Raw genomic sequence first — 25,821 nt, 5'->3', positions numbered from 1 at the left:
CAATGAGTATCAGGTTCCCAAGATTACATTCATATGCCTTACAAAAAGACATTTCGGTTTCGGCAGTATATCAGTTGGAGAATTTGCATTCCTTATTTTATTTGCCAATGTCTCAGCCAGCCCACCTAGAGTTTCAAACCCAGGAGATCCTTATGCAGGATAATCCATTGTTGCAGCAGAAGGATGAGTGGACCTATTGTTGGGGTAAAAGTTATTCTGCGAAAAGGTTTTATGATCATATACATTCACATATTCAGGTGCCTAATGTGTATCAGTGGCTGTGGAAATCTTGTTGTATAATGAAAACCAAGGTTTTTGCTTGGTTGTTGCTGTCGAATAGACTGAATACTAGGGACCTATTACAAAGGAGGAATTGGCATGTTACTGATGACAAACATTGTGAGCTCTGTTCCTTGAGAGCATATGAAGATAGAGTGCATTTATTTTTCGAATGCAATTTCAGTGCCCGGATCTGGACATACCTGCAGATTGATTGGCAGCCTTTGGGAGATATACAGTCCATAGTACATCATGCTAGGAGGAATTTTCGGCAGCCTTTCTTTATGGAAGTGCTTATTACTGCATGTTGGAATATCTGGCTTATCAGAAATGCCAAGATTTTTAGGAGGGAGAGAAGCTCATTCACTAAGTGGAAGGGTCAATTTATCCATGACATGACTTTACTGCAATATAGAATTAAGGCCAAGTACAAAGACAATCTCATGAGTTGGATTAGGTCTCTACCTTAGTGTCCTTTTCCTGTCTTGTTGTATTTTATTTTGCTTTCTTAGTTAGTTGTACATAGGTCTTGGACTTTTTTGTTCTGTCTTCTTTATATTAATAAAAGAAAATGATGTGGGGCTCTTTGCCTCACAGTCCTGGGTTTCAAAAAAAAAACAAGATTTAGTAAAGCAGGTTTAAATTCATAAAATTCTGCTGTAGTAGCAGGTGGAGCAATAGGTGTGCATATGAAATCATTATTATTTGTGCTAGTGAAGTCACACAACTTAGTGTTCTCAGGAGTATTCATTTTAACAGTAGTAAAAATAAATAAAGCAAACTAAATTAAATAAAGTAAAACAAGTAACTAATTTTTTTTGTGTTTTTGATATAAAGAAAGCAAACAAAACAGAAAATAAAGTAAAGTAAAGTAAAGCAAGACAATAAACAAAGTAAAGAGATTGGATGTGAGAGACTCCCCCTGTAGCGTGTCTTGATCTCCCCGGCAACGGCGCCAGAATACAGTCTTGGTGGCGCGTGATGCACACGTCCGTTGGGAACCCCAAGAGGAAGGTGTGATGCGCACAGCAACAAGTTTTCCCTCAGAAAGAAACCAAGGTTATCGAACCAGTAGGAGATGAAGGCCACGTGAAGGTTGTTGGTGAAGGAGTGTAGTGCGGCGCAACACCAGGGATTTCGGCGCCAACGTGGAACCTGCACAACACAATCAAAATACTTTGCCCCAACTTAACAGTGAGGTTGTCAATCTCACCGGCTTGCTGTAAACAAAGGATTAAACGTATGGTGTGGAGAATGATGTTTGTTTGCAAAGAACAACAGAGAACAATGATTGCAGTAGATTGTATTTCAGATGTAAAAGAATGGACCGGGGTCCACAGTTCACTAGTGGTGTCTCTCCAATAAGATAAATAGCATGTTGGGTGAACAAATTACAGTTGGGCAATTGACAAATAGAGAGGGCATAACAATGCACATACATATCATGATGACTAATATGAGATTTACTTAGGTCATTACGACAAAGAACATAGACCGCTATTCAACATATATCTATGCCTAAAAAGTCCACCTTCGAGTTAGCATCCGCACCCCTTCCAGTATTAAGTTGCGAACAACAGACAATTGCATTAAGTACGTGCATAATGTAAACAATACAAATATCCTTAGACAAAGCATTGTTGTTTTATCCCTAGTGGCAACAGCACATCCATAATCTTAGAACTTTTTGTCACTGTCCCAGATTCAATGGAGGCATAAACCCACTATCGAGCATAAATACTCCCTCTTGGAGTTACAAGTATCAACTTGGCCAGAGCTTCTACTAGCAACGGAGAGCATGCAAGATCATAAACAACACATATATGATAGATCAATAATCAACTTGACATAGTATTCCATATTCATCGGATCCCAACAAACACAACATGTAGCATTACAAATAGATGATCTTGATCATGATAGGCAGCTCACAAGATCTAAACATGATAGCACAAGAGGAGAAGACAACCATCTAGCTACTGCTATGGACCCATAGTCCAAGGATGAACTACTCATGCATCAGTCCGGAGGCGGGCATGGTGATGTAGAGCCCTCCGGTGATGATTCCCCTCTCCGGCAGGGTGCCGGAGGTGATCTCCTGAATCCCCCGAGATGGGATTGGCGGCGGCGGCGTCACAGTAACTTTTCTCGTATCGTGGCTCTCGGTAATAGGGTTTTCGCGACGGAGAGAATAAATAGGCGAAGGGGCAGAGTCGGGGGACGCTCGAGGGGCCCACCCCATAGGGCGGCGCGGCCAGGGGTGGGGCCGCGCCCCCTAGGGTGTGGCCGCCTCATCGCCCCTCTTCGTCTCCTCTTCAGACTTCTGGAAGGCTCCGTGGAAAATAAGACCGTGGGCTTTTGTTTCGTCCAATTCCGAGAATATTTCCTGTGTAGGATTTCTGAAACCAAAAACAGCAGAAAACAGGAACTGACGCTTCGGCATCTTGTTAATAGGTTAGTGCCGGAAAATGCATCGAAATGATATAAAGTGTATATAAAACATGTGAGTATTGTCATAAAACTAGTATGGAACATAAGAAATTATAGATACGTTTGAGATGCATCAATAATATCCCAAAAACTCATCTGAAACTTAAGTAATATCATCGATCCTAGATTCAACCATTGGCAGATTGATATCCATAGCATCTGTGAACAAACCTTTATAATAACTATATACGACTTTAGCTACTCATGTCTTTCAATCGTACCCTCATCCTGTATAGGAGAGTGAATGAGTTTCCTCATGTGTCTGCCATTAGCGACTATGGAAATATCTCGTATTCGAATCTCCTTGCACTAAGAATTGAGCTTTCGATTATTGATGCCATCCGAGTTCCTCCTCACATAGCAACCCGGCCAACTTCACATTTGATTGAATTTTTAGTTAAATCTCTTGGGTCGTTAGTGGTCTTACCTCCGCGGTCGCCTCAAGCTCATCGATAATCGATGATAGGCCCTGTTTCTCATTTTTGAGTTGCCCAATCATATACCTCGCTCATCCACCAAGGTATCTATGTATAGCACGTCGTTTACTATTCCACCTTTGGATGGGGGGCCGACTAGTAAGGGGATGCTCCCATATTATCTTAACCAAATCCGAAAAGCCTTCCCTATGCAGCCATCCCAGTTCAACCTTGAATGGACGCCTGCTCTGAGGTTTATGTATTCCGGTGGTTAGCAGTATAGGAGCATGATCCGACAGAGCTCAATACATGGAACGGCCTAGATAGAAACCATTCCATTGAATACAAAAAGGCCAATGGTTGTCGAAAATTAAAATCCCCTCTATAATATAATTGGGTATGGATAAGCAGTCAATTAACTATTTGTTTGTATCGATTGTCAAGTATATCGTGTCTTTTCTTTTGTAGGTTTGTAATTAATTATGTTAATTTGTATCATGTATTGGATAAGTATGTCCATATTTATACTACCTCCATCCCAAGGCTTAAGGCCTTTTTTTTAGAAAGTCAAACTATGTAGAGTTTGACCAATTTTTTATCAAAAATCATTAACATGAAAAGTACAAAATCAATATCATTAGATAGATAATGAAATATATTTTCATATTGTATCTACCAAATATCATATTTGTCCATAGATTCTTCTAAAAGTTTGATCAAACTTTACTTCGTTTGACTTTTCAAAAAAATGCCTTAAGCTATGGGATGGAGTAGTATTATTTAAAGACATCATTTACATGATAAGACTCTATAAAAGACATAGAAGATGATCAAAATTTAAAATTATTAGAGTTATATTATTAATATATAAATATAATTCAATAAAATAAAAGTTCATAATATCGTGATATTATGATGCGACTCTACGATACAGTATTGCTGACAAGAAAACAATACTACCTAGTATTCTGACAGGTGACAACCATGCCTATGCTCCCTCCTTACTTTTTGCTCTCTCCCTCTATTAGGTGGGCTAACCCTTTTAGGGCTTGTTTGATTCAAAAGATTTTTAAAGGAATTTTATAGGATTTTGACCCATAGATTTTTTTCCTATAGAGCCAGTTTGATTCAAAGGATTGAACCCTCCAAAAATTTTATGGAGTGCTTTCCTATACTATAATTTTATAGGATTTCTAACAAGAGGTTAGACCTATTGAAAAAATTCCTATGTGTGTATGATAACTATGCTATGCACTCAATCTCTATAAAAATTTCTTATGGCTTTCCTATGCTTCCATTAAACAACTAGTTATACCAATTTTCATAGGTTTCTTTCCCATAGAATTTAAGGGGACAAATCATAGAAATTCTCTAATTTTCCTATTTCTTCACTTTTCCTATCCTATGAATCAAACATGCCCTTAAATTACGTGTTTTTCCCAAGAAACTCGGTGTCAAGCGCAACCTCACCAGGGGCCACATCCGTGTTGCCATTTTTATTGGCCCTTGGCCATCCTTATATATTGAAGGGTAATACCATGCCATGAATATGGCATAAACATATATGTTCATTTCAACTTTAACGACACATTTTTAAATATTATTTATCATTTTTTATTAATTATTTAGACTATACTACTAATAGTGTCATCAACAAACTTTCTCTTTTCTTCCTTTGGCTGTTCAAGAACTTAATACAATAAGTGTAAATGGCTAGAGCTCTAGTTTCATAACCGAGGAGCCTCTTTTGACATCGTGTGAAATCTTGGTTTAGCCCTTGGAACAACTCGTTTGGCTAAGAGCTCTTGCTCAGCGCCCCACTCTGCCTCCTCCTCCACGACCTCGGCTTTCGCGTCCGCTATGAACGCCTCGTTTCACTTGTAACACTCAAAGTTGTCGGAAAAGTCATTTAAGTTAATGTCTGGCAGCTCGAGCTCGTCATCGAGCCGCCGCGGGGCCATAGGCTCTGACTGCGGCACCGCTGGCGGCGTAGCATCAAGTTGGTAGTGGCGGGCCGACACAACATTGTGCCGTGGAGGCGGGTGCGGCGGAGATGTTGAGGAGAGTGCGGTGGGAAGTGTGTTAAATAGGAGGATAGGGCCGGCGCGAACATTTACGGCAACGGTATCCGAAGCGTCCCCACGTAAGGAACCGACACGCCCATTAAAGGCGACGACCCACCTCCGAGATATCAAAGATGTCTCATTAAAGAGGAAGCTGCCCGTCATGTCGTTGACATGCCAGCCTTGCCCCTGAAACTACGTGGCACGAGGCGCTAGCACGCCCATCCAACCATGTGCGCACCGGCCGACACGGGGTTATCAGCACCTATATTTGGCTCCAAAATATTGCCGACACATTATTGAACACGCTGATGTGAGCCTAGAACGTTGCTGGCACCCATATAGAGTTACTGAGGCTCCCGTTGGAGATGTTCTTGTGCCTACGTGTTTCAGCGTCTCTATCCAAATTGAGTCAATAGCACCCGTTGATAGATATAAACATGATTCTTTCCCTGCGCCATGAATTTTTCCTTTACTGTCCATTGGACAAATAAGTCAGATCGAGGCGACTGGCTGTAGCACCAGAATAAACAAGCTAATCTCTGCCCCCAGTTTGAGCAGCATAATCAAACTCCGTAGGCAGCGCCGAGATCTCTAAACCCTGTCTAACCGAAAGCACCTTAATCTACCTTATCCACCCTAATCCGCGGGGATAAGCCTCATTTTCCTAACCCTGCCAAGCCGCCGATCGATCGACAGTCCCGTAAGATAAGATAGTTATCGTGAGCCAGTGTAGTTTATCCGCGTCGTTCTCACACATGCCGCCTATAATTGCTACCAACACATGTTCCCGTTTCTTGTTCCCTTGAGAAGCACAAGTGTTCCCACATGCACAAACACTTCCGACAGTAACGTGGAAACACATAATTGGTTCGTGATCGATAAGATGGCACAAGCGATTCCACGGTAAGGATAGGTTTTGTTCTGGCTTTCACTTTTCGTCGTACAAGTCGACGGAGGCCTATCTGGACGGGCAAGACGCCCGTTTACCCACGGAACTACGGAAGTTGACGGAGGCCTATCTTCTTTCCCTCTTTCCTCCTTTCCTATTTGCGTCTGCATATATAGTTTGCCGTCGAAGCTCCGAACATAAGAGATAACCGTTGTTCACTTGCTCTCCCTATTTGCTCCTGACTTCTGTTCTATCCTGAAATGGATGAAGCTCGCAGCATGGATGTGTGCCATGAGGCCGCATGCTTGGAGCTACGAGAGGATCACTCTGACGTGGCTTCTGCCTCAGGCACGTCTGGCGGGTCAGCGTGCTCATTGGCATCGAATCTGAGTGATGATGCGAGTTATTCTCCACCTGACGATTCTTCGGGGTCATCCTCAGCGTCATCCAGCACCTTGCATCTGGATTCCGAGGGACCGCTCTGCGATCTGTCTTCGCTGCTAGCCCAGCTTCCTGCCAGGTACATCATGCTTCGCCCCCCTGCACAAGTATTCAGTTATCTCAAGTTTTATTTGACATCAAACAAAATGGTATAGAATCTTCATAGCTCTAAACTACCACCCCTCCGTCTCAAAAAGGATGTCTCGCATTTGTCTAAATTCGGATACATCTAGCCAATATTTAGTGTATAGATACATTTAAATTAAAACAAATCTGAGACATCCTTTCCTGGACGGAGGGAGTACTATTTTCTTTCCAATCATAATCATGTGTTACACTGGTGGCTAGTTCCTTTTCCATACTAGAAAACTACTGGTTGATACAGATCTTCAAATCCCATGGTTGAATTCTGAATGATACTACTAAGCGATAACCTGTAGAGGTTACATTTTGCACAAAATATATTACAAGAACATAGACATTCAATGTAACTATGCAACTAAGCAACTTTGAGATCATTAAGAACATTTTACTCAGAAGATAGATTGAATAACAGGAGAACAATATGTCATAGTTCTGAAAGAGTCACCGTATCTATGCCAGTTAAAAAAAATCCAATTGAGATGAAAAGCATTTTTTTTTAATCTCTAACAAGTTATTCAATTTCCACAGGAGAGGGCTGTCCAAGTACTACCAAGGAAAGTCCCAGTCCTTCACATCAATATCTGGTGCTACATGTCTTCAAGACCTTGGTAAAGAAGCAACTTACAGTAAGAGGATGAAGACATGCAAGAGCTATAAAGCAGGATTAGGGATGAATCAGCGGACGAATCACTCACAGAAGATAGGCAACAAGATGATAGGGAAGAGGCCTTCAAAAGGTTCATTTGCTTGTCTGTTGTCCAGAGCAAGCAGCACCAACCTCTTGTGCAGCAGTGCTAATTTAGCTGCACAGCAGAATGACAAAGATGTACAAATGCATATGAACTCTTAACAAAGTGAAACCGTGGAAATATAGAAATAGAACGCCAAGTCTCCACTTCCCACAAACATGCTGTACTTATTGTACACTTTCATAATGTAATTCAAACTAATTTTCCTTCTGCAATCAACCTAATTTTTCTTTGTTTTATTTTATACTATTAGTCTGTAAGAAGGTTAACTGTAAAGATGAATGGAGTGACACAGGGTCAACCATAATCAGAAGAACTCAATAGATCATACAGCAGCTTACAGCTACTTCCGTTAAACTTTCCCATGATTCCTTATAAACAAATTGTCATCAGATGGGGGAACGATGGGCTAAACAATCATTACAAATGTTCTTCAAAGGACAACTGTACAAGTATTTATGTGCAAAATCAATATTTTCATGAATAATGACAATGAAAGGTTGCTCAGAATCAAGGGGCACAGGAGTTGTTATATAACGTAGTCACAGGTTGAAAAACGTTTCAATTGGTGTTTGTCTTCATGATATCATATGGATAGGCTCGTCTGGTTTTCATTTCTGGCCAGCTCCATTAAGGACATCTGTTAACAAGGGAAAAGGTTCTCATAAATCCAGATGAAACTACTACAGGTGCATGATTTAGAACTTCAAAACCTTATGACCTCAAAGAAATATCAAACTTACCTCTCCAACGCCCACATCTTAAGGAAATATATCAAACTTGTCACTCCCAACATCCACATCCCTTTTCTGAAGTACATGGTTGCAGGAGAACTAATTGTTGCCTTCTGTGCATCCCATACATGCCATTTCTTAAAATATCTCAAGCTTTCTCCATAAATACTCTCTTGCTAAAGAATACTTCAATAATCATATCAGTTGGATCACTTGTTGCTTGGCCATCTGGTTTAGAGCCCGTTCTGAAGCTCTCCACTCCGTGGAAATCCATGGAGCATGTAGAGCTCGGTTTGAGCTGATCCGTAAAATTGCACTGCAGCTCCATCCGCTCCAGAATCAATTGTGGAGGAGCGAAGATGTTCCGAACAGGTCCTTAGTCTCCAACAGCCTCAAGATCAGACTGCATAAGCAGACATCATACTTGTAAATAAATTCTTAGTGGTGATGATGCTTTCTAAGTGAGCACAATACAAGATGAAATAATTATATACAAAAGGAACAGTAAATGTAGTTCATTTATGGAACGGATTCGTACATCTTCAGTTATTCCAAGATGGTCAAGTAGCACCCTGATACCACCACCTTTAGAAGCATTAAGGGGAACAATCTCAAGTGCATTTGGCTGCGCTTTGACAACACATGCTTTCCCTTCTGTTAATTCTGACCAATGCTGTATTAGGACAGATATATCTTCCTCCGCATTGGTAAGGAAAAGCAACTTCTGCAAATGCAAGTAAGCTGTGTAAGTTCACTCATTACAAAGTTGATCCGAAAATAGTAAAACGTATCAACCTTAAGGACATATCAACTTTGCATTTGCCATAGTTACAGTAACAAACCTGAATGGATGAACATTCTAAGAGGTCTTCAACTGAAGGCATTACTTCTACCTGTGCCAAAATTTCAAAGTTGGCTCAACTGCTTAACATAGTTAGAAAGGAAGGAGAAGGAATTTTATCTAGCAAAAACCCAAATACTGTACCTTGGTCTCATGGTGCAGAGTGTGCAACAAGTCAACAGAAGGATGTTCAAACAAGGTCAAACATTGTTCCTCACAGTATACAACAAGAGGAGTTTTATTCTTTAAGGAGTACAAACATGCCTGCCAATGAAAAAAAGAACTAATATATAATATCTGACGATCTTATATGCACCTAAAAGAGAGACATAAATCTTAACCAGTCAACAAATAATTGATACAAAAGGAAAGCGAGTTCAAATATAGTACATTCATGCCTAACATCCAAACTCATGATAAAGAGCATACAAGCTCAACAAAGTGCCCTATAAATCTTCCTAATAAAAAAATAGAACACATATCATTAAATTTTTTGATGGAAAGTAAAGCTGCCAGCAGAAACTAGTTAGATGAGATATTGCAAATGACTACCTCCTTGCATATATCCACATCCAAGTTTGCTCTATAAATCAGTTGGCCATTCCCTCCGTAAACAAGTGAACCCTGCATCCAAGAGAAACACCAACATTATAAGGGTAAAATGTCAATTGGAAAAGAAATGATGCAATATGATTTTTGTTCAAGTATAAAGAATGACAATGACAAAAAAAAAAAGACAATGACAAGAGCTCGACACTCACTTCCATCTACCTTATCATTATGTATACGCTTGCAATTTTTAAATTTGATTCCAGATTCATATGTAATGAAACTGATGTAGTACATCTTACAGAGCCGCAGAAACAATTCACATGGATTGGGCAAAACTTAAAGCAGTTCAATACTTTCTCAAGACTTGAGCATCAACACATCTAAATCATATCCCGTTGGGGAAAAAACCCATAACATTTCAGTGCTGCATCTCTTCGAAAGAGCAATTACACACACAAGCATGCACACACACCCAAGCACACACTAAAACAAATAGATAACATAAAGCAGGGTTACTCACATAAGGAAAAGGGTCCCAGATCCAGTAGAACAGTTGGACACACAAAACGTTACTCAAAGATGAAAAGGCGTGTTCAATTTGAAGATAAAAAGGACATTGGTGTCGAAAGAACACTGGCACAAAGCCACAAAGTTTTGAGAGCGAATTTTTACTATCTAGAGCTATTCAAGTAAGCATGGAGAGGATGTACCTGTAGAAATACACCAGGTGAATTCTCCGATATAAATTCATCTTTTCCTTCCATATTAAGAAGCTTGAAAGTTGCTATGGTGGAAGCCCGGGTCTAATTAAAAGTGAGGAAAGCCAAAAAAATATTAGAAACATGCAATTAAACTAAAAATGCAGTCATCTGATGGTAAAATTCAAAAACGTTTTGCTACTGAATTTTTTAGTACACTTCATAGTGTGCTTAATGTTAATATCACAAACAGACAGCTGTATATCATCACAAGTCAAAACATATTACTTATTATTTGAATTCCATCAGAATGAAGCTGCAACTAAGATAGAAGCTATATCAAATCACTGAACACCCTCCTGGAAATAGCTTCCAACTTTCGTCGAGGTTACTTAACATACTCTTTCATGCTGTGAGAAAGCTACACATATCAATGATAGATATAATACTGTTAAGGAAAGTGTCGGAACCAACCCCAACCTCAGATCAGGGCCATTCACATTGCATGATCGAATATCTTTGCATTCATGGCTAATACAACAAGTAAAACTCACCCTCCCAGTAACCATGATAACAGTTACTCCCCGTGATATAGCCTCTCTCAAAGGTTCCATAGATTCTGCACGCAGGTGTCCTTCATCATCCACGAGAGTAGCTTAATAATTTTTCAAAATAAGTTATTCACGAAGTTGGCAAAATCCAGCAGAAACAGTATAATTCTTGATGCTACATCAACTCACCATCTATATCACATACTATATGGGTCAGTTTTGGCTGATGATGACCCTCCCGTAAGCTCATTTTCTCTACATCTCTATTGGCCTCTACATACAATAATTCAGAGGTACTCCAGTGATAAGAAACAGAAGGCAACCCTTTGGATAAAAATAAAAACACATAATAAACGTGTAAGGGCAACCTACCATCAGAATTTTCTGAATGATCCATATCGGTACTGAAATGATATGCACTCCTAATGAGTCCTTTCCCTTTCCATTCAAGAGTACTTAATATTTGTTCTTCTTCCTTCTCCATCTCTTCTTCAGCCTCCTTGCCGAGTTCATGATCAAAGCCCAATAAATGCAATAATCCATGCACCTGATGATGATTAAGTTGGTTAGCATAGAATAGGGCTGTGAGCAGCAAGCTATTCCATCGTTGAACAGTCGCTTGCAAGCTTCTTCACAAAATACACCAGAAGTAGACTAATAGGTCAAAGTTGAAGCATTATCTTGGTAATAAATCAAATAAAAAACTACGAAGTAAATATAAACCTATATTGCTAATGCATGTCATGCTGCCATTAGTGATCCAACTTCCTTAATGTTTAATTCTGCTAACTGTGATACGAACCCAATGCTACCATTATCAGAATCACTATGTTTGGTCAATGATAAATCAGACAAGAACTACGTTTGTTCACTGATTGTGTATTGGTCAAGGTGCAACATTACGAAATAAACGGGAACACATGGCACCACAATAATAATAAAAAAAGCGGGTGTGATGCTAGCAATACGCGAAACAGGCTAACCGTGAGAATTCTCATCTCATCAAGAAGCGTGTGGCCTCTTTCCTCTGCCTGCCGACAGGCTGTCTCGACCGAAATTACCAAGTCACCCAACTGCAGCTGTTGAACCAAACCCAACATATAAGAAAACAATATCAGATGAAAACCATCCGTAGCAAACAAACTAGCACGCCTCAGTTCTTACGATGGGGATATCAAGGCCCGGGATATGCTGCGACATCGACAGGACGTCCGTGGCATGGTCCTCGTCCCTCCATTCCTTGTTCAGCCTCCTGATGAAACCGTCATCGCAGAGCAGCAGAGAGACCTCGACCCTGTTGTAGGTACCCACATTTCTTATGGAAGTGTCCCTGGTCTTGTACTCCGAGTTCTCCAGATTGTGGAATGCCAGCTTCATCGCCCTCCCAACATCCGTTCGAAGCGCCTCTGCGATACTCTGCCAGGAAATTTCACAGTTGGAGACGCGTTAATTGCGTAACAGCTACATGCAGGGGAGATTGCGTGCGGAAGGTAATGATCACCAGGATTAGGGGGTCGTCGGGGAGGGCTTCTTCGATGCCGATCTGGACGCTGAGCTCGCTCGGGCCCTTCCGCCTCGCCCGCCTCCGCCTCGGCAGCATCGGCGGGGCTGAACCGCGCCGACGCCGTCTGGATGCGGGTGAACCGTAGTACCGCGAGGCGGCGGCGAGGAAAGGGGGTGCGCTGCGGGTATGGGGATGGGGATGCGGCGGCGGCGGCGGCGAGTGCAGCGGGAGAGTCGGCCGCGCTGAGAAAGGGAGCGGAGACGGGCGGAGTAGGTGGTGGGAGGCGAGCGCGCGGGCCAGGAGGTGGTGGAGCCGCGCCATCGGGAGGCGGAGGTCGCGCGCGTGTGGTGGGGGTTTAGAAGGTTCTAGCTCGAGAGACGGCGGCAGGAAGAAGATGATAGGGTTAAACCACGCTGCACTTGGGTTTAGTCCCCCAAACGCCTCTGACCGACGGGGAATTTTATTTTTTGCCCCTATTTACTTGGCACCTCTACTATTTGCCCTCCATTAGTTTGACCTTTCTTTTTTGCCACCGTTTAGTTTGGTAACTATATTATTTGCCCTTTTCACTTACTTTCTTTTGTTTAGAGGATTTAGGGGAAAAACTGAGGACTGAATTGCCCTGGGTACACACCCGACGGAAATCGTCGCTGAAGAAGCACACCTAGCCCCGCGTGCCAGATTGAATTGAAATTTGCCCAGATCAGTCATAATGAACAATTACTGAGAGAAAATCATCTAAAATCCGTCATCTGCATCAACTACAAAACAACCAATAGTTAGGGGATCCCAAGATTTAGAGGAGCAGATACTAGCGACGAATCGAAACAAGAGAACAGAGCAGCGAGCAGCAGTTCATCGCCGACGGCCAGAGCCCCAAAATCGTAACCCTAGGTCGTCTTTTTTCCATGGAATTAGCAGAGAGGGACAGGGAGATGAGATTACCTAGCGTCGCGAGGGAGAGCTCGCCCGTTTTCGTGGATTTCCGCCGGCGGCCGGAGCTGCGTGAAGACTACCGCCGCCGCCGCCAAGTTCCTGTTCTTGAACCAGAGGCTCTGTGCGTGAAGACGCGAGACAGAACGAACAGCCCCAGGCAGCTCAACTCACTTTGATCGATCCAGTACTGAGGGTATTTTCGCCATAGCTGGTGGGGCCAACCTGTGAGAGGGCAAATAATATAGTACCAAACTAAACCGTGGCAAAAAAGAAAGGTCAAACTAATGGAGGGCAAATAGTAGAGGTGCTAAGTAAATAGGGGCAAAAAATAAAATTCCCCCTGACCGAGACCCCCCACCAGACCAGACCAGACGCCAAAATGCCCCGCCGCGTCGGGACGACCTACTCCGGCCGCATCGCCGCCGCGACGCCATCACCTACGGGCCCCTCCCTCACCGTCACCGTCTCCCCAACTCCTCCCGCGACCCCCCTCGACCCGCGCGGCCACCCGCTCCCGCGCCGCCACCTCGTCTGCGCCGTCGCGCGCATCCTGCGCTCCCCCGCCGCCGCCTCCCCGACCCCGCTCGCCGACCTCGCCGACTACCTGCGCGGCCTCCGCCTCACGCTCACCGCCGCCGAGGCCTCCGAGGTCGTCAAGGCGCTCTCCCCGGACCCGGCCCTCGCGCTCGCTTTCTTCCGCTTCGCGCCCGCCTCCCTCCCGGGCTTCCGCCACGACGCCTTCTCCTACAACCGCGCCCTCGCCCTGCTCTTCCGCACCAGGGCGGACCCCGGCGAGGCGCTCAGGCTCGTCGCCGAGATGGGGCGGGACGGCGTCGCCGGCAACATCTCCACGGTCAACTTGCTCGTCGGGATCGGCGTGGAGGTGGCCAAGTGCCTCGACCTGGCCGTGAAGTGGGGGCTCAGGCTCAATGGGTACACCTACAAGTGCATTCTGCAGGCGCATTTGAGGAGCAGGGAAGTCTCCAGGGGCTTCCAGGTGTATGACGAAATGCGCAGGAAGGGCTACAAGCTCGATATATTTGCATATAACATGCTGCTTGATGCTCTCGCCAAGGCTGGCATGGTACGACAAATTGACATATTTACTTATATACATGGGTGTTTGCAGTTTTTTTTTCCTAATCTAGGAGTTCGTCTGCAAAATGTATTGCCTCATGTTCTTTGTACTATGTTTCTTTCCTGTGATTGTTTGACGTACCAGTCAATCGAGGCCTGTAGAATTAGGATTGAGAAAGCCTGAGTGAGTGGTAGAACTTTTTGTTTGTTTCACAAAGTGCTTCTCTGTGTTGAAACTGGTACGCCTATTAGCTAGACTTCGAGCAGTCTGTAAAAATGGTTTTGCAACGCAGAGGGATTCTGTTGGTGCAGTAATTGACGTTATTTGATTACAAGACCTAAGTTGAGCTTTCGTGACCACATAAATGATTATAGAGTAGTATTGATAATAGCCATTCTCGTGCTAGGTCGGACTAGTTAATGTTGGACTTTGGATCCTACATACCTCGCTAAAATGAGCCTATAGTTTTCATTGCAACTACTGAAGCTTTTCCACTAACTCAACTTAAAGCATCCAATATGAACCTAAAGTCTAGTGGGTTTTATCATGTCCTGCGCCCGGTTTAGATGCATGACCGATGCTTTTAGGAGCATGAATTTACATACCTTGCTATTGCTGATGTAGTCTGCCTCCTTTAAAGATCTTGGCCTCGCTTAATTAGATGTCGAGTATGGTTTCTATTGTTGAGCAATAAATAAATGTTACATCGTGCCCACCTCAAATTGGGTATAGTAATATCACCAATGAAGTGTCAGGTGTTCAAGTTCAATAATCTTGTATATCTCTGAAATGCCAACTTATTTGTTAGTGGAATGTGAAGTTGCTTTGTTTGTCTCAATCTTTAATGCTCACCATCTGATAAAAAATTAGCTTAGGGTATCCCATCCTCCTCACATTTTAATATTTGACGCATAACACATTGATATGCATATCCAATAGGTTTGCCATTTTTAAAATGTTGGCAGCTGATATTTGTTAGTTATGCAGGTTGACCAAGCTTACAAAGTCTTTGAAGATATGAAACAGAAATACTGTGAGCCAGATGCATACACATATACTATACTAATTAGAATGTCTGGGAGGGCTGGGAAGACCTCTAAATTTCTCTTATTCTTTGATGAAATGGTATCAAAAGGATGTGCTCTTAACCTTATTGCTTATAATACTCTTATCGAGGCTCTTGGTAAGAACAAGATGGTGGACAAGGTAATTTTTGTACTTTCCAAAATGATCAAGGGTGACTGCCAGCCAAATCAATTCACATACAGCATTACACTGGATATTTTGGCAACAGAAGGACAACTGCATAGACTAAATGAGGTCCTGGATATCTGTGATAGATATATGAACAGATCAATTTATTCTTATTTGGTCAAGTCACTTTGCAAGTCTGGGCATGCCAGTGAGGCACACAATGTTTTCTGTCGTATGTGGAACTCCTGTGAAAATGGAGACAGGGAGGCTTTCGTCTCAATGCTTGAGGTGTTATGCAATTCAGGAAAAACATTAGAGGCTATAGATCTCCTACATATGATGCCTGAAAAAGGGATTGCTACAGATGTTAGCATGTACAATATGGTCTTTTCAGTCCTCGGAAAGCTTAAGCAGGTATCTTTCATAACCAGTCTACTTGAAAAGATGAAAGCTAATGGGATTGCTCCGGATCTTTTTACATACAATATTATGATATCAAGTTATGGTAGAGTTGGCTTAGTTGATAAGGCATCTGGATTGTTTGAAGAAATGGAAGCTAGCAGTTGTAAACCTGATGTCATCACTTACAATTCTTTGATAAACTGTCTTGGAAAAAACGGAGATCTCGATGAAGCGCACATGCTTTTCAAAGAGATGCAGGAGAAAGGATATGATCCGGATGTCTTCACCTACAGCATACTGATTGAATGCTTTGGAAAATCGAATAAGGTTGATATGGCATGCAGCTTATTTGATGACATGATTGCAGAGGGATGCATCCCTAATATTGTAACGTATAACATTTTACTTGATTGTTTGGAGAGGCGGGGGAAGACAGCAGAAGCTGATAAATATTATGAAACTATGAAGCAGCAAGGGCTAACTCCTGACTCAATAACTTACTCAATACTTGAGCGATTGGAAAGTAGATCTCAGAGAACAGTACGAATAAGAAAGCCAGCTCGGGTTACAGGTTGGGTCGTCAGTCCGCTAAGATGATGGTGACAGGGATGTGCTCTGGTTCTTCATGTTGTGCTCCTAAGACTCTGTTTACAGTTGAACTGTATCTCAATGCTCCAATGATATCAAACTATATGTTCAGTCATTACTGAAATTTTCTGGGTCCCTTCTTTCCTTTGGAACGATAAGTTAGGGGTCACTTAGTCAGGCATACTACACGGTTACTTGTGTCACACTTCTGAACAAATTGTGAACCATGTGCTGGATAGGGAATTGTGTATAACTCAAAATCAATGGTTGTTCAAGAAAGCAAGGAATCCCCATTTCCAATTCCTTCAGATACGTGGGTTCTTGCAGTTAAAACTTCAATAGATACCGACATAATGACTGTGAGTGTAATTTTGTCATCCTATTTTATGTAACTGAGACAAGATGGAAGATCCATGATATCAGAAAGAGGTAACTTGGTGACTGTTGAGATTTGATTAAAGGATGCTTTTGTGAGGTGGTGTACCATGGAACCAAATCGAGAACCCAACAGACCGCGAATAAGGTAATTGTGTCGGAACAAGCCTATTGATTACAGGAATAATTCTCCTTAAAAAATGAGAATTATTTGTGCCATCAGGTCATTGGTTTAACATGATTCTGCATATTTCCTATGGTAAATATACTTTCTCAACTACCCAGCATCCTTCACATGATCTTGTGCTTCTGTGCATCTTGTCACCAATAAGGTGGCAATCAGGGCACCACTCAGGAGGAATGAAACTAGATTCCTTTCTGAGCAATTTCAGCTTGGAAAAAAAAGTAGTCCATTATAAACCTCCTAATTCATTGTATTCTCGCAAGTTGTGACAAGAATTTTCATTGCATTAGGATAAGATATCGATGACATTTTGGTGGATGTGATTTGTTGCTGTCAACCTTCTTGGCAACATGACAATATGCTATCAATTTGTCAGATAATGTGGCACCTTCTTAAGTGTGAAGATTTTATTCTGTTTTAACCAACTCTTGTTGCTCGTAATGTTTACCGTTTACCTGCATCACCAGTTTTCAAACCTGTAGTCTGGGAATCTAAAACTTTGCAAAGTACACCCTCCACCCCAAAAGTACTTCTGTACCTATTATTCCTTGTTTATGGGGTTATTAAAGTGCAAGCAGAGTTTAATAGAAACTAAAATGTACTTGCTCCTCTTAATGTCAGTACATACTGAATGATTTGATACGCTTACATTAAACAGCATAATGGAAGATGGATTGTTACAGTTTTTTGGGTAACGTGGGAATATTGTAAGGGACATATGCGTATTGCAAGGGAATGGCTTAAAGTTCATCCTCCCTTTGTATTATAAAAGTGAACATGTCTTGTCAAAGAATTGTGTATCAACAACTTCGATCATTTACAACATGTAAGAATGCAGAATATAGTAGATTCCGCATCCAAAGTAAAAGTTGACCAACTGCATTTTTAGTTATCTTTTTTTCTACTATAATTTACCTACACGGGGCTTGGTCGGAGGATGGTAGCAATTAAATTTTCTTGGGTGACCCAGGTTTTTCGTCACGCTTGAAGATTTCGTCATGGCCATGTTTTTAAAATATGGCAGCAGCCAGATATCTATTTCCGCACAGCTGATTCTCTTAATATTAAATCACCTCTGGTTTTTCAATCCACAGGATATATTTGAACATTTGAACTTGATGATGAATCGATTATGTGAACTAGATTTTATCTTTGTTTTTTCAGAATCAAGACCAGTAAATAGCAACTATGATCTCAATAAGAATGTAATCAGCAGAACAATCTAACACATCATCATGGTGTATTTGATATCAGAAAGAATATTTCGCGGAAATTCATCATTGACATGGGAGTACCTAAGAGCATCTCCACCGGCGGCCCCGATAGCGTTTTGGGGGCCGGCAGCGAAAATGGGCTCACACCGGTGCGCCCCAAACGGCGCCGGCCAATTTTCGAGCTCAATAGAATCGCCGACAACCCCGTGCCGGCCCGTTCGCCAAGGGCGCGGATCGGGCGCGCCGGCGCCTCGCGTCACGTCTGAAAACGAGCGTGGGCTCCGCCTGGCAGCCAGACACACCGATTTCCCACCTCCTACCCACGCCCGAGCCGACTCCCACCCCTCTAGATCGTCGCCGTCGCCGCCGCGCCCCCTGCTTGCAATAGAAACCGCCGCCTGTCTAGGAATCGTCGTCCATCGACACGGCCGCCACCCCCTCGACCGGCGGTCGCTGTTTCGCCCGGAACAGAGCTCGCCGCCACCGCAGCACAACCGCCCCACCCGCAAGGTGTTCGTCCGATTGCCGCGATGGACAACGACGACGAGATGATGGTGCAGCTGTTCACGGAGGAGCAGAACGCTTAGGCTGTTCGGCGGCGGCAGCAGTTCGTCGTGCCTCGGCGTGGCGGCTCAAAGCCAGGCAAGAGGAGGAACATCAATCGGCATTGTCAAGCCGGCGCAATGCTGCTTGATGTTGACTACTTCAACGACGACGCGACTCATTCGCCGAAGGAATTTCGGCGGCGGTTTAGGATGAACAAGGAGTTGTTCTTGAAGATTGTCCACGGCGTCAAGGAGTACGACAAGTACTTCATAGGGGCAACAAGAGGATTTCCTGGGAAGCATTGACTATTCATAGGGCCAAGCAAGATTGCATAGGTTTGCCCTTTTGCTACTATTTGAGAGCACCAAGAGAAGATGATACAGCTTGGATCCTGCAAAAAAATGCAACAAGAGGATTTCCTGGGAAGCATTGACTATGCATTGGGGCTGGAAGAATTGCCCTTTTGCTTGGCATGGGATCTACAAGGGACATACTGGTGAGTGCTGTGTCATTCCTGAGGCGGTGGCAGGCCATGAGCTTTGGATTTGGCATGCATTTTTTTGGCATGGCAGGAACAAACAATGATATCAACGTGTTGCAGCGCTGGCTAGCTGAGGGACAAGCTCTTGCCGTGAATTTTGAGGTAAACGACCACGCATACAACAAGGGGTACTGTCTAGCTGATGGTATCTACCCGACGTATGCTACATTTGTGAAGACAATTCCCTCTCCGGCAAACGAGATGGAAGCTTATTTTGCAACATGCCAGGTGTTGAGCGTGCTTTTGGGGTGCTTGAGCAGCGTTTCGCCATTGTCAGGTACCCTGCTCTCACTTGGTATGAGTCTCAGATGTGGTAGGTGATGAACGCCCGTGTGGTCATGCACAACATGATCATTGAGAGCGAGCGCAACGCACCTGTGCAGGATGATCAACCATTTGATTATCAAGGGCCACTCGCTGAGGTAGAGCATGTACCCTAAGAATTTGCCGCTTTTCTTCATATGCACAATGAAATTCGAGATGCAAATGTCCATGCACAACTGAAGGCGGATCTAGCTGCGCATTTGTGGGCGAGGAGAGGAGCCACCAACAATGCATGATTTATTTCTATTTTCTTGGTTGTATATTTTTTTGTTTGGTTGTATGAATAATTGAAGTACTATTTGTTTGATTGATTGTATGAATAATTTAAGTACTATTTGTTTGATTGCATGAATAATTTAATTCTAATTGTGTGATTGTATGAATAAAATGTGATTGATATGTTGTTTCAAAACATTGTAAAAAGAAAAAAATTGGGGGCCGCCGTTTGGGAGGCGCCGGTGTGGGAACAGCGTCCCCAAATGGAGGATGCACTGCCGGCGCCCCCCATACAGCAGTGCCGGCGCCCCTGCCGGCGACTATTTGCGGGCCGCCGGTGGAGATGCTCTAACCTTGAAGCTTAGACGTTGGTGAGGTCCCTGTAAGGATAGTTTTAACCATCACAGATAGCATGAAGCAAAGGATAAGGGTTGAGACTAACAACACACTTAGCTAGAATAATGAATTCATGGAGCTCATGTAAAATTTCTCACAAAACAGGCACGAGCTCCGGATTATGTGGTAAATATTTTATCTGGATTAGAGTTGGATCTATGTAATGTTTGTTTTTATCCATCTAAAAATGAAAATATTTGAATGGCAAAGTTTACTTGAAGGGCATAGATATGAAATAATAAACTTTCAGTTTTGGACTGCACAGTGTGTATTTTTGAAGAAGTCAAATTTTCATTTCTTTCAATTGTGATTTGAAAATCAGTAAAAAGACTGTAATTTGCCTTTTCTTTCTATGGAAGACTTCCTTGTGACTAGTTGAATATTAGGATTCTGTTGTGGAACATGAAACTACTATTTCATTCCAATTCTATTTTGTACGGTTATTTTGGTGTCAAATAAATTTTAAGTTTGAATACATTACAATTTTGAAACATTCGTATGCCTGCCTATATTGTTCTAAATTAAAAGTCTGGACCTATCATAAGATCGTTACATTGATTGAAGAGTCAATGATGACCGCTCACCGAACAATGCTTCCAGATGTTTCCTCCCTGACATTTTGAACTTATGGAATTTGCCATTCCAATATAATTTCATATTCCGCTAGAAATCCACTCTCAACTTTTTGTGGTCCAAATAGGTAGTGATATAGAAAGTTGGGAATCATTCCATTGAGAAGGCTGAATGGCATGTGCTCCCACTTACAAGGTTGTGTGCTGGTTCAGTTGGGAGTGGGAATTTTGAAACATCACCAGAGAATCCCCATTGGTTAAAGTTTCCCAGTTCTATTTAAGAGGCATAGGGATAGGCCTCTCAGAATTGTCATCTGGTCAGACTTCAAAATCACTGAGTGATACAAAACAATGGCATTTGTTGTGCCCTCCTTCTCTTATTTGAGGTGCCATTTTTCTCTGCCCCATCCATGGATTTCGAACAGAAAACAAGTTGCTTTTGGCAGGCCAGTATGAGGTGACTATGTGCCAAGTTATATTGAACCTTCAGCATGCAAAAAAAAAAAAACTGCTGCCCAGAAGGGTGCACCAGATATTCAACATTCAGTTTCTGATTCTTTTCATGTATAACATGTTGGTTGGTTTCAAATGGATAGAACACTGCTTTAGTTTCTGCTTGTATGTTCAATGTCTCACAAATTGATTGGTTCTTTCTATACTTTTATCTTACAGTACTGTTGTTTTGCAGCTTCAGCATTCGGACATCCTTTCTTAAAATCATCAATATTTGGAACTGGCATGATTTTGAGCAAGAGAACTAATGCTGTTACTCCTGGTAGGCCATTGCTTAGGACTACTGATGTGTTGAATGCCTTTGAAGATGAATATGGTGGAGTGGTAGTTGACCCTACCTTTTTACCAAATACATTGAATGCATTTTCTGCATCACTCCGGTCCTCACTATCTTATTGGAGTCAGCAGGTAATACGCCCTCCCATCAATAAGTAGTGGTCGGTAGATGTAAAAGGCGACTGATGAGTTACATACTGCAGGGAAAGAGAGGGGTCTGGTTGATGATACTGGAAGGTCAAGCTGATGTAGTTCCAATTGCAATAAAGGCAAGTTGACCTTATAGTTTAGCTTATTGACTTTAGTTTATCATCAGGCCTTTCTGTATGTCATTATTCCTGGGAAAAATGATTTTACCTTTCTAGCCAATGTGTCCAGTTTGTTTGTTTATTTATTTCAGAAAATACCTCTTATTGTATTTGTACATTTGATTTTTAAAGCTGATCTGTGCCAGTGCTGTTTCTTTCAGGAAGGGTTTATTTATCATCATGCAGAACCAGGGTATGTGATGTTAACTTGTTGGCTTCCAGATGGACCTGCTGCTTTGCCTTCCACCTCGCTGCATCAAATTGGTGTTGGAGCATTTGTCATGAACGAAAAACAAGAGGTTATGATAAATTCTGGGTGCTGCATTTTAGTTTGAAAAACATGACTTACTGCATAAATAAATAGATATCCTAACTGGTTTATGTAATTGTCTTTGTTCTATATGCCTTTCCGGACTTAGGTGCTTGTTGTGAAAGAAAGAAAATGCTCATCACACTGTTCGGGCATCTGGAAGATCCCCACTGGTTTTATTGATAAGGTATACATAGCAGAAACTTCCTAGTAAATAAATGACTGATAAGTAGCAAGGCAAGACTAAATTGGATTGTTTGTAAATGTACTTCGTCAACTCCATTTTAATTTGATTTACTGTTTTTTTATTTGTCGTCTCTGCTGTCCAGTATGAAGACATATTTTTTGGAGCCGTAAGAGAAGTTAGAGAAGAAACTGGGGTATGTGCTCCCCCCCCCCCCCCCCCCCTACAATTAACTGCAACATAATGCCATTTAGCATGATCGAATTTGACATTTTCCGTTCCAACTGTGCCTACTTTTCAGATAGAAAGCTGCTTGCTGGATGTGGTCGCTTTCAGGTATATCAAATACAATTGATTGAAGTTATTTGAGCATTTACATTGTGAAACGATTTTCTAATTGTGTTCCCTCTTCTCACATAAGGCATGCACACCAAGTCACATTTGACAAGTCAGATATACTCTTTATATGCACACTGAAGCCGTTATCATTTGACATCTCTGTTGACGAATCAGAGATTGAAGCGGCACAGGTACTCTCGTCATAATTCATATGCGTTCCAGCTTGAACAATAGGATTAGTTAGCTTTCGCTAACAATCCCTTTGGACTATGCCATTTGGAGTGGATGCCACTTGACGAATTTATCAACCAACCGTTCCATCAGGAGGATGAAATGCGCAAGGCGATAGTTGACATATGCATAGCTAGATAACAGAAGTGCTACACAGGATTTGGGGCTTATTAGGTTATGTCGAAGCTTGATAATAGGGATGCTTGCCTCTACTTCCAGGATACTCTGGAGTCTGGAAGCAGCTGGGTGCGTTCCTGAGACAAGTTGGTATAAAGTTTGATTAACTACCTAGAAAAGTGGACATGTGCCCAATGGTCCAGGTGCAAACAATATTTGGCATGTTGAATACCCCTTTCTTTTATGGTATCTTCGAAAATCCAGAAGTTATCACAGTTCAACGATAAGAAGACACCTAGAGAGGCTGTTTTTTCCCGCACTAAAGTTATCACTCTGAAAATAATCATAATTTAGGGTACTCTTCATCTGTAACAAAACTGCTGATGTTCACATTAATGATATTTCTGACGCCTTAGCTACAATGGTGGATACTTGTTGATCCATGTATAATGTGTGTGTATCAATGTATGAAACCTTTTTTTTTTTTTTTTGGTATAGGTGCTGTGAAATGTATATGCTGAATAAGCATGGATTATATTATGAAAAGTATACCTCCGTTTCAAAATATAAGCCTTTTTAGGAAGCTAAACTGAGCGATAACCAAGATGAGCACTTCGACTAGGAACAAGTGGATGGAGAGGTGCTCAAAGAAGACTAGGAATGATGCAATTCACTTATGTTACAAGATTTCCTTCAGATACATCAAACTACTGAAAATGGGTGGGCACACGAGCAACTTTGAGATGATTTTGTCGAGCATTTGTGGAGATTCATGATGCTCGGTAGTTTGTTTATCTTGCATGAACTATGTGGTGTCTTCAACATTTGTTACTTTTCTTTTCGAGAAATTGTACTGAAATATGCATGTTTGAATTATTGTAGCGTTAAACAAAAAGTAAACATAGAGTATACTACTACCTCCATTCCATAATATAAGCCACAGAGTGATAAAATAGAAGAAAAAAGTAATGTTGCTGCTAGAGTTTGCCAAAACGGTTTATATTATGAAACATAGTGATAAAATAGAAGGAAAAAAAATGATGTTGCTGCTAGAGTTGGTTGCACTTTTTTAACCCTAAGAAGTAGGGAACAGTTTACGGGCTTTTGCTGGAGTTTTCGCGCGTGACTTCCCTCAGGGCATGTGCAATGGTTGATAAGACTGTCTTATCTTAGTCCTGTCACGTAAGCTAGATATAACAATAAAACATGATCTACAATGGGTTATTTTTTGGTCTTATCTTTCGTAACGAGACATCCTAAATTTATGGTGAGAGAGATTGTGCTAAGAGATCATCTCTTAGCTAAGAGAAGGCAAAGTCTTTTTTCATCTTTCTCTTTCCTCCACCTCAGCGTTTATCCTACGTGGCACTGCTAAGATATGACCATTGTACATGCCCTCAGATCATTTCTTCCATGACTGCCATCAAATCTTCTTTTCTTGTTTACCTTAAACTTTCCCTGCTTTCGCCCATTTCATACACTAATTTAGCAAACTGTAAAACCTTAGCCTTTTCTAAAAGTGATACCAAACGGGAATCCCAATAGATGCAACTTCTCAATGAATATACATACCCTAAAATGCACGACACCGTATTTCACCATCACACGCACCAATTTGCCTATCAAAGCCTTGACCAGGAAAGCACAAAATGCATTAGAAAAGGGATAAGGATAGCAGTTGGTCAGTGGTCAGCCGAGCTGATCTGCTTTTGCTCACATAGTCGCCGTCAGCATTCACATGCATTGTTGCAACACATACTATCTCATCCACATCTTCTTTGCTTTCCTTTCACCCTCGCCTCGCGCGTGCCCCCTGATTTCGAAAGCCGTCGTTTTACCATGGACGGACAGCATCCGTGCATACGCCTAACCATAATTTGTACAGATCGTACGTCAGGAGATTAGCAAAATAAGATAGTAGAAGCTACTACTGATTTAGTACTCGCTCTGTTTCATAATTCTTGTGAACTACAATTACGATAAAAAATATGAAACAGAGGGAGTATTTATAGCATCAAATTGATATAGTCGCACAACCTCATTGTTACTGTTTCAGCTCCCAAAAAATGAGTCATATAATTTTAATTAAAAGGCAGTGTCTTGTAAGTCAAGTTAGAAAAACTTTATATATAAATTGCAAGCATATACAATATTAAATGCATACTCTATAAGAAAATATATTGTCGAGAGTTATAAGATGTTAACTTCTGGTTAAAAATATATGGCTTTTTTTTGGAACCGAGATAGTACAATGGAGTAATTTTATATGCCGAGTACTCCTCGTAAGCTGGTATATTGGAGTATCTTCTTTATTTATAGCCTCCAGTCTGTTGTAGTCAAACATTTTAGATGTTTTTTTGTTGGATGCAATTGGTTTGAGATTGCTTGTCATGATGGTGTCACTGTTTGTGACTTTGAATTCTAATGTGTTCTCAAAATATTTTTATTGGCTCCTTGACGAGTACTTGCATAACTACAATTCCTTAAGATGTGAAATATCATATATTCTATAATGAACAAAATATAGATATTTTAGAGACCACTTGTTCAACCTTCTGGAGCACCGCGAGACTGAGCTATGCTTGCAGTTGGTCAATATTAAACTGGGTCTAGATAAAATAAT

General features: G+C 41.8%; 4 protein-coding genes across 6 annotated transcripts; 3 read left to right on the top strand and 1 right to left on the bottom strand.

Moving 5' to 3' along the window:
• The first annotated feature begins 6,152 nt into the window (after positions 1–6,152).
• On the top strand, positions 6,153–7,713 carry LOC127307829 (protein OXIDATIVE STRESS 3 LIKE 2). 2 transcript variants are annotated; one of them, XM_051338610.2, is made up of 3 exons: positions 6,153–6,488; positions 6,582–6,660; positions 7,254–7,713. In XM_051338610.2, the coding sequence occupies exons 1-3, from the start codon at positions 6,401–6,403 to the stop codon at positions 7,573–7,575; spliced, it is 489 nt and encodes a 162-aa protein (XP_051194570.1). In that variant the 5' UTR covers positions 6,153–6,400; the 3' UTR covers positions 7,576–7,713. The 2 variants fall into 2 exon arrangements, with proteins under 2 accessions (XP_051194570.1, XP_051194569.1); XM_051338609.2 differs by having other exon boundaries at positions 6,165–6,660.
• Positions 7,714–7,797: 84 nt separating this feature from the next.
• On the bottom strand, positions 7,798–13,462 carry LOC127307826 (endoribonuclease YBEY, chloroplastic). The gene is made up of 14 exons (XM_051338606.2): positions 13,300–13,462; positions 12,352–13,115; positions 12,015–12,266; positions 11,834–11,929; positions 11,223–11,397; positions 11,040–11,123; positions 10,854–10,954; positions 10,312–10,404; positions 9,602–9,673; positions 9,194–9,313; positions 9,051–9,101; positions 8,747–8,932; positions 8,218–8,611; positions 7,798–8,114 (listed from the first exon to the last, which is right to left on the bottom strand). Exons 2-13 carry the CDS (start codon positions 12,673–12,675, stop codon positions 8,585–8,587), a joined length of 1,581 nt encoding a protein of 526 aa, XP_051194566.1. The 5' UTR covers positions 12,676–13,115; positions 13,300–13,462; the 3' UTR covers positions 7,798–8,114; positions 8,218–8,584.
• Positions 13,463–13,624: 162 nt separating this feature from the next.
• On the top strand, positions 13,625–17,012 carry LOC127307825 (pentatricopeptide repeat-containing protein At1g51965, mitochondrial). Its single transcript, XM_051338605.2, has 2 exons — positions 13,625–14,374; positions 15,356–17,012. Exons 1-2 carry the CDS (start codon positions 13,670–13,672, stop codon positions 16,559–16,561), a joined length of 1,911 nt encoding a protein of 636 aa, XP_051194565.1. The 5' UTR covers positions 13,625–13,669; the 3' UTR covers positions 16,562–17,012.
• A 1,263-nt stretch (positions 17,013–18,275) lies between these two features.
• On the top strand, positions 18,276–23,684 carry LOC127307828 (nudix hydrolase 2). Of its 2 annotated transcripts, none has more exons than XM_071821896.1 (9): positions 18,276–19,689; positions 21,609–21,841; positions 21,913–21,978; positions 22,179–22,316; positions 22,437–22,514; positions 22,657–22,707; positions 22,813–22,847; positions 22,933–23,041; positions 23,175–23,684. In XM_071821896.1, the coding sequence occupies exons 1-9, from the start codon at positions 19,344–19,346 to the stop codon at positions 23,220–23,222; spliced, it is 1,104 nt and encodes a 367-aa protein (XP_071677997.1). In that variant the 5' UTR covers positions 18,276–19,343; the 3' UTR covers positions 23,223–23,684. The 2 variants fall into 2 exon arrangements, with proteins under 2 accessions (XP_071677997.1, XP_071677996.1); XM_071821895.1 differs by having other exon boundaries at positions 23,133–23,684.
• The last annotated feature ends 2,137 nt before the right edge of the window (positions 23,685–25,821 follow it).

This window comes from Lolium perenne, chromosome 6 (genome assembly GCF_019359855.2).
Source record: "Lolium perenne isolate Kyuss_39 chromosome 6, Kyuss_2.0, whole genome shotgun sequence".
In the NCBI taxonomy this organism is placed as follows: Eukaryota; Viridiplantae; Streptophyta; class Magnoliopsida; order Poales; family Poaceae; genus Lolium; species Lolium perenne.
The sequence above is the reverse complement of the archived record's forward strand: the minus strand, read 5'-3'. Positions and strand labels throughout refer to the sequence as shown.

Bases quoted from the DNA above. Each gene is read 5' to 3' on its own strand.
- LOC127307829 (XM_051338609.2), top strand. From the start codon at position 6,401: ATGGATGAAGCTCGCAGCATGGATGTGTGCCATGAGGCCGCATGCTTG. The intron at 6,661-7,253 runs GTACATCATGCT...CAATTTCCACAG, and splicing joins CTAGCCCAGCTTCCTGCCAG to GAGAGGGCTGTCCAAGTACT.
- LOC127307825 (XM_051338605.2), top strand. From the start codon at position 13,670: ATGCCCCGCCGCGTCGGGACGACCTACTCCGGCCGCATCGCCGCCGCG. The intron at 14,375-15,355 runs GTACGACAAATT...TTAGTTATGCAG, and splicing joins CTCTCGCCAAGGCTGGCATG to GTTGACCAAGCTTACAAAGT.
- LOC127307828 (XM_071821895.1), top strand. From the start codon at position 19,344: ATGGGATCTACAAGGGACATACTGGTGAGTGCTGTGTCATTCCTGAGG. The intron at 21,842-21,912 runs GTAATACGCCCT...TACATACTGCAG, and splicing joins TATCTTATTGGAGTCAGCAG to GGAAAGAGAGGGGTCTGGTT. The intron at 21,979-22,178 runs GCAAGTTGACCT...TGTTTCTTTCAG, and splicing joins TAGTTCCAATTGCAATAAAG to GAAGGGTTTATTTATCATCA.
- LOC127307826 (XM_051338606.2), bottom strand. From the start codon at position 12,675: ATGGCGCGGCTCCACCACCTCCTGGCCCGCGCGCTCGCCTCCCACCAC. The intron at 12,267-12,351 runs GTGATCATTACC...ATTTCCTGGCAG, and splicing joins CCGACGACCCCCTAATCCTG to AGTATCGCAGAGGCGCTTCG. The intron at 9,674-10,311 runs GTACATCCTCTC...TCTTGGATGCAG, and splicing joins CACCTGGTGTATTTCTACAG to GGTTCACTTGTTTACGGAGG.